Consider the following 13993-nt stretch of genomic DNA (forward strand, 5'->3'; position numbering starts at 1 on the left):
CTAGTGGGGGTTGTATTGTTACATGGAAAACTGGCAAATGTTATGCAAGTAGAAAATATTGTATTTACTGTCAAATGTAAAACATTAATTCCCCAAAAAAATTTTTAAAAAGCAAACAAAACAAAAAGGAAATAATAAAAAAAATTCCATCAACTTGCGTATGTTAATTTTGCATCTTGACATCTTACTGCATTGCCTGATAATTTCCAAAAGCTTCTTGTTGGATTTCTTAGGTTTTTCTATGTATACTATCATGTCATCTGCAAAGCGTGAGAGTTTGACCTCTTCTCTTCCAATCTGTACCCCTTTAATTCCTTGTTCCTCCCTGATTGCTATGGCAAGAACTTCCAACACTATGTTGAATAGTAATGATGATAGTGGGCAGCCCTGTCTAGTACCTTATCTGAGGGGAAATGCTTCCAGTTTTTCACCATTAAGTATGATGTTGGCTATAGGTTTGCTGTATATAGACTCTAGTTTCTTGAGGAATTTTCCACCTATTCCCATTTTTTTTGTAGTGTTTTGATTGTGGATTTTGTCAAAGGATTTCTCCGCATCTATTGAGATAACCATCTGGCTTTTATTTTTATTTTGTATTGATGTGGGGGATGGCATTGATTAATTTATGTATATAAACCAACCTTGAATCCCTGGGATAAGTTACACTTGGTCATGATGAACAATCTTCTTTTTTTTATATTTTTTTGCCTCCAGAATTATAGCTGGGATTTGGTGCCTGCACTACCAATCCACTACTCCTGGCAGCCATATTTTTTTCCAGTGTTGTTGTTATTTCTTCTGTTGTTGGATAGGACAGAGAGAAATCAAGAGGGGAGGGAAAGACAGAGACAGAGAGAGAAATATAGACACCTGCACATAGTCTGGTGCACCTCCTCCTGGCCCCTGGACAATCTTTTAATATATTGCTATATCCAGTTGACTAGAATTTTATGCAATATTTTAGCATCTATTTTCATCAAGATATTGGTCTGTAGTTTTTTTGTTTTCTTTTCTTTTCTTTTTTTTTTTTTTTTTTGTCTGTCTCTGCTTTTGGTATTAGGGGGATATTGGCTTCATAGAAGCTGGAATAGAGTATTCCTGTGTCTTCAGTATTTGGAAGAACTTCAAAAGTAGAGGTATTAACTCTTCCTTGAGGGTTTTGAAGAATTTATTTGTAAGACCATCTGATTGAAGATTTTTTTTTTATTCCTGGGAATGTTATTGACCGTATCTGTTTCAATTTATTTGACTATGACTACCTACTCATATTTTATAGTTCCACTTTGTTTAATTTTGGAAGTTTGTAGGCATCTAGGAATGTGTCCATTTCTTCCAGGTTCTGTAGCTTGTTGGCATAGGAGCCTTGCACAACACTTGGGATGACTTCAATGCTCTTGAATTTGTTGACACTTTCTTTGTGACACTTTCTTTGTGTCCTATCCTTGATAATGTCCAATGTGGACTTGCGTAGAATGGGTATTCCAGTTTCTTGGGGTGAATGATTCTGAAAATGTCCAGTAGTTTAGTTTACCTATCTCTTCCTTTAATTCCCTAATTTTCTTATTAATTCTCTGCCTAGATGATGTGTCAGGTTGAGGGAGTAGGATGTTGAAATCCCCTACTCTTACTGTTTTGATGTCAATATATTTCTGTAGCTTTTTCAGTAGATGCTTGATACATTTAGATAGCCCCTCATTGGGCACATAGATGTTAATAATTGTTCTGTTCTCTTGGTTTATTGATCCTCTGAGCATTAAGTAATAGTCATCCCTATCTTTTTAAATTTTATTTATTTTAAGATCTGTTGTATTAGACTGACAATAGCTGTTCCTGGCCTTTTTTTTTTTTTTTTTTTTTTTTGTGGTTTGGCTTGTATGATAGTTTTCCATCCTTTCACTTTGAATCTGTGTATGTCATGTTGAGTTAGGTGGGATTCCTGCAGACAACATATGTTGTGTTGTATTTTGTGATTCATCTTCCTACTCTGTGCCTTTTAATAGGTGAATTCAGGCCATTGACATTTATTGATTTATAGATTGAATATATTTTAATGCCATTATTCTATAATTCTAGTGTGGGAGGAAGACTTAGAGAGAGTTAAATTTTTATGTGGAATGTTACAAATGTGCCAACTACTGTATTTTAGTGTTGACTGTAAACCATTTTCATCCCAATAAAGAAAATAAGTTACTTGATGAATAAAAGCCAATTTTGATGCTGCTGAAGTTTTAAAATTACCATTTTAGAGGATATATATTCCCAGAAGACATATCATGACGAAAGTTTATGTATAAGATTCTATATATCAGGAGCAGTGTAGTAGCACACCAGGTTAAGCTTATATGGTATAAAGTGCCAGCACTGGCAAAAGGATCCTGGTTCGAGCTCCCGGCTCCCCACCTGCAGGGGTGCGGTTCACTTCATGGGCAGTAAAGCAGGTCTGTAAGTGTCTTTCTCTCCCCCTGTCTTCCCCTCCTCTCTTGATTTCTCTCTATCCTACCCGAAAACAACAGCAATGACAACACTAACAGTAACAACAAGGGCAACAAAATGGGAAAAATGGCCTCCAGACACAGTGGATGTGTAGTGCAAGCAATGAGCCCCAGCAATAACTCTAGAGGCAAAAAAAATCAATATATCACAAAACTACAGAGAAAATCCCAAAAAGAAACATATAAATTATCAGGAAAAGTGCCGGATTTTAACACACTTTCAGTCTTGAACAGCTGGTAAACTAAAGTAAACAATGTACACAATAAAGTTGATTTATAAGATAATAATAAGCTCAGAAGATATACAGTCCTATTCTCTGTCCTCAATGAAATAAATTTAGGAATAATTTTAAAATAGGATAACAACATAAAACACTTGGAGTTAAAATTATTGTTGAAAATAGCACACCAGTCAACAACTTCTGGGGCAAAAGGGAAATATAAGATTGATGGCAAATGGTTTAGAGAGACAACAGTGACACTCCCTGTGTGGTTATACTACAGCTAGAGCAAATTTAAAAAAAGGTCTGCCGAGGGAGAACAGAAGCAACCAGTGGCACAGCTCTATACAAATAATGTCAAAGGACATAAATTATGGTGATGTTGGGTATTATACAGCAAATCCTAACAAAGAGATTTTTCAAAGTTAATCCAATTACCAAATAATGTGATTACAACAATAAATATCTATTGTCTTCTTGAACCTTAAGACAGCAGGAACCTCACATTTCCACTATAGAGCCTATATTTCCCCCAGTCCTGGAAACTTAGGGTGGGGCCCACTTTCCTGCATGCTTCTCTCAATTCACACCAAATAATATTGCATCTGCTAATCCCAACCTAATCAATGCAACGAGTACCACCTCAGCATGCTTCACTCCAGACTGTGTCCAGAGACGTCAGGTGTGGAATGTCAACCCTTCATTACTCCGGTGAGACCTTTCCTTTCACAGAATTCTCTAATTCCATTCCAGGTGGCTCACCTCCTAACAAAGTCCCAAAACCTAGATATAAGCCAGGTTCCCTGAGATAGAGCGTATGTTCACATGTATCCATAAACCAGGGCAAAACATATACCTGAAAGCAAAAGTACACAGTAGTCTGCAGTGAATCAGTATAAAGTTCATAATGCAATAGTGTCTACTTAGACTTAGATACCCTCCTCACCCACTTCCTATTACAGTTCTCTCACTCACTCCAAAGCTAACCTTATCAAAGCAAGGACTGCAAAAGCTGAATAAGGGCAAGACACTGGCATACTTTAATGATGACTCTTTAGTCACTGTCAGGCCACCCCATCAGCTGGGGCCCTAGTCAGGGAGTCCTGAGATTCCCACACAGACATGATGGGCCTAGACCTCAAATAAATCCCTCTCTCCATTGTTACCAGTCATCTCTATCAGGAACAACACAACAGACCCCTTTGTGGGCCCTCATAGGACCTTGCCTTCAACTTGGAGCAACAATGGTAGAGAATGTTCCATCCTCTGAAGGAAGAATGGACAACATACAACACTCTATGCTACACCTGAGGAAGATGGGTTGATATTGGGGCAGCCTGGAATGTTCCTGCTCATGACCACAGAATGTGAGCTCAGATCTACAGGGATGCAGAGGTCACACAGGCTCCTAAGCTGAATATGGGCCCTAGATCAGATCAAATCAGTGGGGTCTACAGTCAACAATATTTATACACCTTTCCCATATTAGGGAGCTACTCTCTTCCCTGATCCAGCTTTCTGGTCCTTTTTACAGTCATGACATCATCTCCCCAGACAATAATTAGGATCCACCTGCATATCAGATTTCAGGCTCAGAGGACAAAACAAAACCAGTATAGCTACAGGCCCTTTGAGATATAACTAAAATATGCCTACTAACTATCTACAAAATGGAGGACCCCCCCCCCAACTCTTCATCTGCACTATTCCAGGCTTTAGGTCCATGATTGTTCAACAATTTGGCTTTGTATGTTAACTCTCTTTTCAGCCACCAGGTTCCAGATGCCAGCAGGATGACAACCAGACTTCCCTGGGCAGACGACCCCACCAATGTGTCCTGGAGCCCCGCTTCCCCAGAGCCCTGCCCCACTAGGGAAAGAGAGAGGCAGGCTGGGAGTATGGATTCACCTGTCAACGCCCATGTTCAGCGGGGAAGCAGTTACAGAAGCCAGACCTTCCACCTTCTGCATCCCACAGTGACCCTGGGTCCATGCTCCCAGAGGGACAGAGAATAGGAAAGCTATCAGGGGAGGGAATGGGATGTGGAGTTCTGGTGGTGGGGACTGTGTGGAGTTGCACCCCTCTTATCCTATGGTTTTGTTAATGTCTCCTTTTTTAAATAAATAAAAAAATGAAACTAAAAAGGTCTGTCTGCAGGAGATGTGTATAGAAAACAAAGTAACTTAAATGAGCAAAAGATTCAAGTGAAAACTACAAAAGAAACTACAGAATAGCGGCAGGAGTCAGTGTAACAGAAAGCAAAGTTCACGTGCTGTTTCTCCAAAAAGCACAAGAGAGAAAATATTGGCAAGATCGGCGGAGGATTACAAGTGTGGCGACAACGTGCATGCGACAGACGCCATGCCTGTGGGAAGCATAGTGACCCTGAGTTTGCTGCTTAAATCTTTTGCTAATAGATTTTAAGTCTATATTTAAAGATAATTTACGGGATGATCTCACTCTCAGGCCGAAGTTGAAAAACAAGATTAGAAAAGAAAACACAAGTCGAACCTGAAATGGAATTGGAGTATTACACCAAAGTAAAAGACTCTGGGGTGGGTGGGTGGGGAGAATACAGGTCCATGAAAAATGATGAATGACATAGTGGGGGTTGTATTGTTAAATGGGAATCTGGGGAATGTTATGCATGTAAAAAAAAAAAAAGAAGTAGAAACGCAAAGCAGAAATTGACTGAGTTTGGAGTATGGCACCAAAGTAAGAAAGCAGAAGTACACTAGAGTTTGCAGTGAGTACCTCCCTAATACTTCCTCTCCACTTTTCCAAGCTATGGGTCCATGATTGCTCAACAATTTGTTTGGCTTTGTATGTTAACTCTCTTTTCAGTCACCAGGTTCCAGATGCCATCAGGAAGCCGGCCAGGCTTCCCTGGACTGAAGACCCCACCAATGTGTCCTGGAGCTCAGCTTCCCCAGAGACCCACCCTACTAGGGAAAGAGAGAGGCAGACTGGGGGTATGGACCGACCAGTCAATGCCCATGTTCAGTGGGGAAGCAATTACAGAAGCCAGACCTTCCACCTTCTGCACCCCACAATGACCCTGGGTCCATGCTCCCAGAGGGATAGAGAATGGGAAAGCTACTGGGGAGGGGGTGGGATATGGAGATTGGGTGGTGGGAATTGTGTGGAGTTGTACCCCTCCTACCCTATGGTTTTGTTAATTAATCCTTTCTTAAATAAAAGAAATTTTAAAAAAAAAGATAATTTATGAAGAAAATGAAAGGTGTTAAAACCTCTTTATTTAAATAAATTTTATTTGTTACTAATAGTTTGTTACAGAATGTCAGGGTCTAGGCCCACACCACGCCCACCACCACAGCTCTGTGTCCCCACCCTCCCATCTCCCAGGAAAACCCAGAGCTCTCACAAGTCTTACAAACAATGTGTTTGCTCCTGTTTTGTTTGGATTTTTTTTTTCGGGGGGGGGAATTTATGTGAATCCACTCTCTAGATTCCACATGAGTGAAACCATCTTATAGCTGTCTCTCACCTCTTTACTCATCTTATAAGCATCATCACCTCCAGGTCCATTCATTTTGTCCCAAAGGACACAATATCATCTTTTTGATGGCAGAGTAGTATTCCATGGAGTGTGTATCCCATAATTCTTTACCAGTCATCTGATGATGGACATTTAGGCTGCGTCTACTCTGGCTGTTGTGAATAATGCAGCTGTGAGCACGGGGTGCTTATGTCCTTTCTGATTGGTGCTTGAGTGTCCACAGGATACATGCCCAAGAGTGGTCTTGCCAGATCAGAAGGTAGCTCCGTGTCTGTTTGTCTAAGGACTTTCCACAGTCTGCACAGGGGCTGCCCCCGTCTGCATCCCCCCAGCAGAGGAGCAGAGCCCCTGTTCCCCACACTCTTCTCTAGCAGCTGCCATTTCCTGTTTGTGGATGGGAGCCAATCTCTCAGCTGTGAGATGGGCTCTCAGTGTGGTTTTAATTTGCGTTTCTCTAATGATGAGTGAAGTGCAGCATTTCTCCGTGTGTCTGTGAGCCATGTGTATCTCTTCTTTAGAAAACTGTTTAGTTCTCTGGCCTACTTTTTCACTTTTTTCATTGGCTTTTTATTGCGTCTTTATTATTGGTAGGTCTGTACCAATTCTGTCCAGATGCTTGATATCAATCACTTGTTGGATGTTTGATGTGCAAATATCTTCTCCCATTTACTCAGTTGCCTGACTATCCTTGTATAGTTTGCTTTGGATGTGTAGAAGCTTTTTAACTTTGTGTAATACCATTTATTTCCCCTTATTTTCATTTCCCATGCCCAAGGGGTTGAGTCTTCAAATACATCTTTGATGTGAATGTCCTGCTAAGTTTCAACGACATTCTTAAAGCCTCTTAAAGAAGTATGCAACTTTTAACGAACTAACATCTTGGAAGAGTAATAGGAAAATGAAATTGCTGTTTCATATGATGTTTGAGTTGAGTAAGCTGGAACCTGTGTCCTTCTCACCTCTCCCTCTGAATTCAGCAGTAGAAGCTGTACTGAGAACCTGGAAGTCACTCTTGGAGGACTCAGAGAAATTGATCATGTAGGTGACTTGAGAAAAGACATTAGAATTCAAATTTTGTGGAAAACTGAGAAATGTTATGCATGTACAAACTATTGTCAACTGTAAAAAATTAATTCCCCAATGAAGAAATTAAAAAAAAAAAGAATTCAAAATACCATGGAACCAACAGCATTCTTACCATTTTTTTATTCCCTTTAAAAACAAACAAATAAGGGAGTCGGGCAGTAGCGCAACGGCTTAAGCACATGAGGCACAAAGCACAAGGACCAGCAAAAGGATCCTGATTCGATCCCCCGGCTCCCCACCTGCAGGGGAGTCGCTTCACAGGTGGTGAAGCAGGTCTGAAAATGTCTTTCTCTCCCCTTCTCTGTCTTCCCTTCCTCTCTCCACTTCTCTCTGTCCTATCCAACAACAACGACATCAACATCAATAACAACAATAAAACAACAAGGGCAACAAAAAGGAATAAATAAATATTAAAAACAAATAAACACATATTTTTTGTTTATTATTGGGTAGAGACATAGAGAAAAGGACTGAGAATAGAGAGGGAGAGGGAGAGAGAGAGACAGAGAGCCACCTGCAGCCCTGCTTCGCCACCCGTGACACTTTCCTCCTGCAGGTGGGGACCAGGGGCTTGAACCTGGGTCTTTGTGCACTGAAATGTGTGTGCTCAACCAGCTGCACCACTGCCTGCCCCCCCCCCCCATTTTCTTATTCTTGAAGGTCCCAGAACTTAATGCTAATGCCTCAGATGGAAAGTCAAGTAGAGCAGACAGAGCTGCAGAGAAGTATGTGATCTTCTCTGGAGAGAGACTTCTTTTCTTTGATTTTCCTCTTTGTTTCTTCTACTCTGGGCAATCTCTTGGCAGCAGCAGTGATGGCAGAGTCTGCAAGGTGACAGGACAGTGCAGGAGCCCAAAGCTGGAGGGGACATAAAACCCCTCCTCTCTGATCAGCGCAAGTATAAACCTGGCAAGAGGCAGACCGCCTCCTGCTTCTTGCCACCTGCTCCGAATGTGAGCTGTTAGGGGAGTGTGTGGGAGAGAGGGGGGCTAAGACCTCAGCTTTGAGGGCCCCCAGGACGTGGGAGTCCAAGAGGGGGCATGCAGAGAGCAAAGGGCTGGGAACGTCCGAGCTGAAGTGCACATCTGATCTGAATTAGCAGCTGGACTGCACAGAATCCCAGCCACGGCGAGGACGACCACTGGAGTCCACACAGAAGAAACACAAGGAGCTCTGCTTGAGACCTGAACTGACAGGGCAGCCAAGGCTCGAGGAAGACTGGTTGGGTTTTGGGACATAAATCTCCTCAAGTAAACAACACGTAGACTAGAATCTAAACATCCCTGAGAATCTGCTTGCGTTTACGATACCCAGGATACTCTCAGAATCACTCGCCACACCACCCCCACACCCACCCTACTACAGACAGCCTTCATGGGAAAAGGCACTCCGAGATGTTCATTGATTCACAACGCTTGGAATTGTGTCAGAAAGACTTTAAGTCAGCACTCAAATAAATGTCTTCACGTGCAACTCTAGAGAGGCTTGAACAACCGAAGCACAGTTTCTCCTCATGGAGAGAAGGAAAAGCAAAAAAACAAGCAGTTAAATGATAAGTTTGGAGCTGGGCAATTAAATATTTAAGATACACAGTTTACCGCGTGGCACAATCTCAGGCTTGAGTTGGCAGAATGAGGCAAGTGCTATCAAACTCAAGTCATAAAGGCACATGAGCAAGTATACCTGAGCAGGCGCACCCAGGACCTGGAGTGCTATATTGGATGTGAAGTCAAGGGAACCCTTATTCTGAATAATGGCTCACGCACCACTCTGAAATGGTTGGCATTTTATCGTGCAAACACTTTATGATTCAGTCACCCCATTCTGGGCATTTATCCTGATGCAAACTCGGTTCACACAGAGACATGCACAGCAACTTAGATGAATCTCAAAACCATCGTGCTGCACAGAGACAATTCAAGCTCTGATAGTAGACAAGATATCTGTAAGAGAGGAGAGTTGGTAGTGTTTTGTTTTTTACAAGTCAAATGTAATGAAAAATGAACACATGGAATGGCTAGTTCTTAGAATAAAACAGAAAATCAAGGGGAGACGATGGCTTCCAGTGAGGGAAGCCGTAAGGAGAATCAACACTGCAGGAACCTCTCTGCAGGGCCTTAGGCATGTTTGCCTGCGGGGGCGTCTCTCAAGAGGCCGGATGGTGCTGGGAGCATCGCAGCCAGCCCCAGGCAGGACGGCACCCTCAGAGCAGACACAGGGCAGCCAGGCTCAGCATCATGTGATCACAGAGTTATCACTGGGGCTTGGTGCAGGCACTATGAATCCACTGCTCCTGGCAGCCATTCCCTGCCAGTCCCTGTTCAGGCGCCATTTTTCAGTCCCAGTTTGGGATGCCAGATGCCGTTCTAGCTTCACGGGTGGGAGACAGACGACCAGGGACTCATGGATGAGCTGGGAAGCAGTATCTCGTTTATTAATCAGATATTAATCGGAAGTGGCAAGGGAAAGGAAATGACTAGGAGAGGGGGCGGAGCAAAAAAAGAGTGTGAACAGAACATAGCAAGCTTCCATCTAACCAGTGGGGATTAAACCAACGCCCTGCAGGCAGGGCGGGACCCAGGTACAACAGTGATCATGTAAATAGACCACATCGTAAGTAATACAATGAACCTAATGTGATGATCAAAACAGAAGGTCTTAGAAGCAGAATTTAGAAGCAGACCAACATTTCCCCCTACTTTATTGGCTAGGACAGAGAGAAATTGAGAAAGGAGGGGGAGATGAGAGAGACAGAAAGACAAACAGACAGCAGGCCTTCTTCAACTTCACTGCTTGTGAAGCGCTCTCCCTGCAGGTGGAGAGCAGAGGCTCCAGCCCAGCCCCTGGGTGTGTCCTTGCACTCCATACTGGGTGTGCTGAAATGGGTGCACCACTGCGCTACCCCATCACTGATTCCTTTCCTCAAGTGTTTCTTTTCTATATACATATTCTTGTTTATTGTTGGATAGAGACAGAGAGAAATTGATAGGGCAGAGAGAGATAGAGGAGAGAGACAGAGAGACACCTGCAGCCCTGCCTCCCCACTGGTGAAGCTTCCCTCCCGCAGGTGAGGACCAGGGGCTTGAACCCAGGTCGTGTGCACTGTAGCATGTGTGCTTGGCCAAGTGTGCCCCGCCTGCTCCCCGTAAGTTATTCTTTGCTCATTATTCCCTGAGTGTGTTGCCGGCCTCCTCCACAGCTCTCCCCCATACAGTGAGCAGGCCTAGGACCACAGCTCTGCAGTCTTCATAAGGAGCATTGAACAACTCTGCTAACATTAGGGCTTTCTTCAAGTTGTTGTTCTGTGCCAGCTGGCGAGCCGTCTCCCCATCGCGTGGTTCTCAGTGACGACTGGAGCAAGGGGACAGTCTAGGCAGCTGGCGAGCCGTCTCCCCATCGCGTGGTTCTCAGTGACGACCGGAGCAAGGGGACAGTCTAGGCAGCTGGCGAGCCGTCTCCCCATCGCATGGTTCTCAGTGACGACCGGAGCAAGGGGACAGTCTAGGCAGCTGGCGAGCCGTCTCCCCATCGCGTGGTTCTCAGTGATGACCGGAGCAAGGCGACAGTCTAGGAACCGGTCCAGTAGCCACTGCTTGGCTGCCACCATTTTGACCAAAAGTTGACTCCTCTCGTTAAACCTTTTTAACCTGAACTTGTGGGGAATGGCCTTTTCTTCCTCTGGAGTCATACTTCTGAATGAATACAGTGAGGAGATGTAGCATGCAAAAAAGGAACAGAAACTAGAGAAAAACTGAAGACTCATATCGTGCTTGGCTTCCTTTTGCAAGTCTTTGAGAGATGAAATCCCACCCTTACACTCCTTCCAGCTCAGCCATTGAAGCTCAGAAATCCTGTTCTTTTTTAATAAGGTGTATACCTATTTCTTGAAACAGAAGACTCCTAAATCAATTGTGGACCTGTGTGTGTATAACACGTGAAGCCTTAACTTACAGAAGCTGCCATGGAGTTTGGCACATAAAGGGCTTGAAATGTTAGCTACTGGGGCCGGGTGGTGGCGCACCTGTTTACACACTGCAGAGACGCAGTGGGATGTGTTTGGTGCTTCTGAGCCCCAGCTGTGCCCTCTTAACCAAGGGCCCCACCTCTATGGCCTATCCAAGATACCTTGGCTTGGAAAAACCACTCCCAGATAATATAACAGGATGGAAGAACTTAGAAGTCGACCTCTGAGATTCTCACCTGTTGGGACAGATGACAGCACATGAGAGGGACTTAGGATCTTCTTAGTTTCTCTGGAGATGTCAGCTCAACGCAGCTCCTTAGAGAAAGCTTCTCTGTGCTCTCCAAGGTAAAGTCTTTCTGCATTATTTCCTGAGCACCTTAAAAACTCCTGCATAGAACCTGGACTGGAGTTGGTGTGTTGCACCAAAGTAAAAGACTCTGGGGTGGGTGGGGTGGAGAGTACAGGATGGCAGACGGTCTAGTGGGGGTTGTATTGTTAATGTGGAAAACTGGGAAATGTTTTGCACGCACAAACTATTGTATTTACTGTGGACTGTAAAACATTAATCCCCCAATAAAGAAATTTAAAAAAAAAGAACTCCTGCATAAGAGCTGCCCCGTATTCCCGCTCTGTGTGGAACCCCAACCTAGATGTATCTGTAGACCTTTGGTGTGAATGGCAGGCTCAGGGCTCCTTGGATGGCTACTCCCCAGGTGTACTGGAAGAGAGGTCCAAGGCAAATGATCCTTCTGTGATTACTGATGCTGCCAGCACACTGGACTGTTCTGCAATGTTTGTTGAATGAATGAAAGAATGGGAAGACACACGACTAAGCAAACGCATGCATGAACCAGGCACTGTGGCAAATCCCGGAGGGATGCGTGGCGGCAGGGTGTCAGGCAGGGCTAGTGGGTACAGGCATGCAGCAGTCAGATAAGCCTCTCTCCAGTGAGGGCTTGGGGGCAGGAAGCTGGGGTGGAGACACACAGAAGGTGGGCTGGCGGTCTTCTCAGGATGCTGCTGACCCCCTGGCCAGTTCGTTTGTGTTTCCCTGGACAAAGTGTTTCTAATTACTGCCGCACTCTCCATATCTGGCTCCATCACCCGCGCATTCCTCTGGCCCCTGCCAGACATATGGGATCCATCAGGGCTTCAGCTAGCCTCGCAGCGGGGCGGGCATGCTGACAGATCGAAAGACAGACAGACAGACAGGGCAGGCAGGGCTCGGCCGGACTCTCCATGCGTCTGGATGCTCAGGAGAATGAAGGGGGAGGAGAGAGAGGGAGGGGCAGGAGAGAGAGAGAGAGAGAGAGAGAGAGAGGAGAGAGAGCTCAGAGGAGAGAGGGGCACAGAGAGGTGAGTGCGGGTCTAGCTGGCCGCCCCCCTTTCCCAGCACAAGTTCCAACACAAGTTCCGGGAGAGGTGGCAGCTAGAGCTAAGGACAGAGAGAGGAGGAGAGGGCGCAGACCCTCAGATCCGGGCTGCTGAGGAGTCTGGGCGGCGGGCCCGGGGTGCGGGGGCCTGAAGCTTGGACCCCGCCACTGCCCTCAGCCCACCCGCCTCTCTCCAGGCTCTGTGCCTGGTGCTGCACTCAGTCCACCCGGCGCCGCGCGTCCCTCCCGGACACCGCTCCGCAGCCTCCCCGCCCAGCGCCCAGGCCACCCGACCAGCCGCCTCCCCGCCCAGCGCCCAGGCCACCGGACCCGCCGCCTCTCCAGCCGCCTCCCCTGGGCGGCCTCCGGGCTCCCCGCGATGTGGCTGCGCCTGGCCTTGTGCTGCTGCAGCCTGGCGCTCGTGTCCGGCTGGGCCACCTTCCAGCACAGGCCCGCATCGCGCAACTTCACTTTCCGCTTCGCCCCCGAGAAGGCGGCCAGGACCCCGGGGCTGCAGCCTCCCGCGCCCGGAGAGACCCCTGTGGGGAGGACAGTGGAGCGGCCGGGCCAGGAGGAGGGCGCAGGCCAGGCGGGGCAGCAGCACCAGGAGGAGGAGGAGGAGGAGGAGGAGGGCGCGGCGGGGCGGCAGGGCCGGGCGTTCCGGAGGCGAGTGCGGCAGCTGCGGGGGCTGAGCGGGCGGCTGGAGCTCGTGTTCCTGGTGGACGAGTCGTCCAGCGTGGGCCCCGCCAACTTCCAGAGCGAGCTCCGCTTCGTGCGCAAGCTGCTGTCTGACTTCCCGGTGGTGCCCTCGGCCACGCGCGTGGCCATCGTCACCTTCTCGTCCAAGAACAACGTGGTGCCCCGCGTGGACTACATCTCAGCGCCCCGCGCCCGGCAGCACAAGTGCTCGCTGCTGGCCCGCGACATCCCGGCCATCACCTACCACGGCGGCGGCACCTACACCAAGGGCGCCCTGCAGCAGGCCACGGTAAGAGCTGACCACCCGACAGACCCTGGCCACCGTCTGCACCCACCGGCCCCTGCCCCTGACCACCACCTGCACCCACTGGCCCCTGCCCCTGACCACTGCCTGCACCCACCAGCCCCTGACCCTGACCACCGCCTGCACCCACCGGCCTCTGCCCCTGACCACTGCCTGCACCCACTGGCCCCTGCCCCTGACCACCGCCTGCACCCACCAGCCCCTGACCCTGACCACTGCCTGCACCCACTGGCCCCTGACCCTGACCACCGCCTGCACCCACCGGCCCCTGCCCCTGACCACCGCCTACACCCACCGGCCTCTGACCCTGACCACTGCCTTCACCCACCCACCC

General features: G+C 47.0%; 1 protein-coding gene and 1 long non-coding RNA gene across 2 annotated transcripts in view; one reads left to right on the forward strand and one right to left on the reverse strand.

Moving 5' to 3' along the window:
* Positions 1–9727: 9727 nt before the first annotated feature.
* Positions 9728–11486, reverse strand: LOC132540815 (uncharacterized). Its single transcript, XR_009551938.1, has 2 exons — positions 10895–11486; positions 9728–10696 (listed from the first exon to the last, which is right to left on the reverse strand). It is a non-coding gene; the product is annotated as an uncharacterized LOC132540815 (long non-coding RNA).
* A 984-nt stretch (positions 11487–12470) lies between these two features.
* Positions 12471–13993, forward strand: part of SVEP1 (sushi, von Willebrand factor type A, EGF and pentraxin domain containing 1) — a 215554-nt gene continuing 214031 nt past the window's right edge. The window contains exon 1 of the mRNA XM_060199027.1: positions 12471–13644. Coding sequence (XP_060055010.1) covers positions 13036–13644 — 609 coding nt within the window. The 5' untranslated portion in view covers positions 12471–13035. The remainder of the gene's footprint in view (positions 13645–13993) is intronic.

Source organism: Erinaceus europaeus, chromosome 10 (genome assembly GCF_950295315.1).
Source record: "Erinaceus europaeus chromosome 10, mEriEur2.1, whole genome shotgun sequence".
Taxonomy (NCBI): domain Eukaryota; kingdom Metazoa; phylum Chordata; class Mammalia; order Eulipotyphla; family Erinaceidae; genus Erinaceus; species Erinaceus europaeus.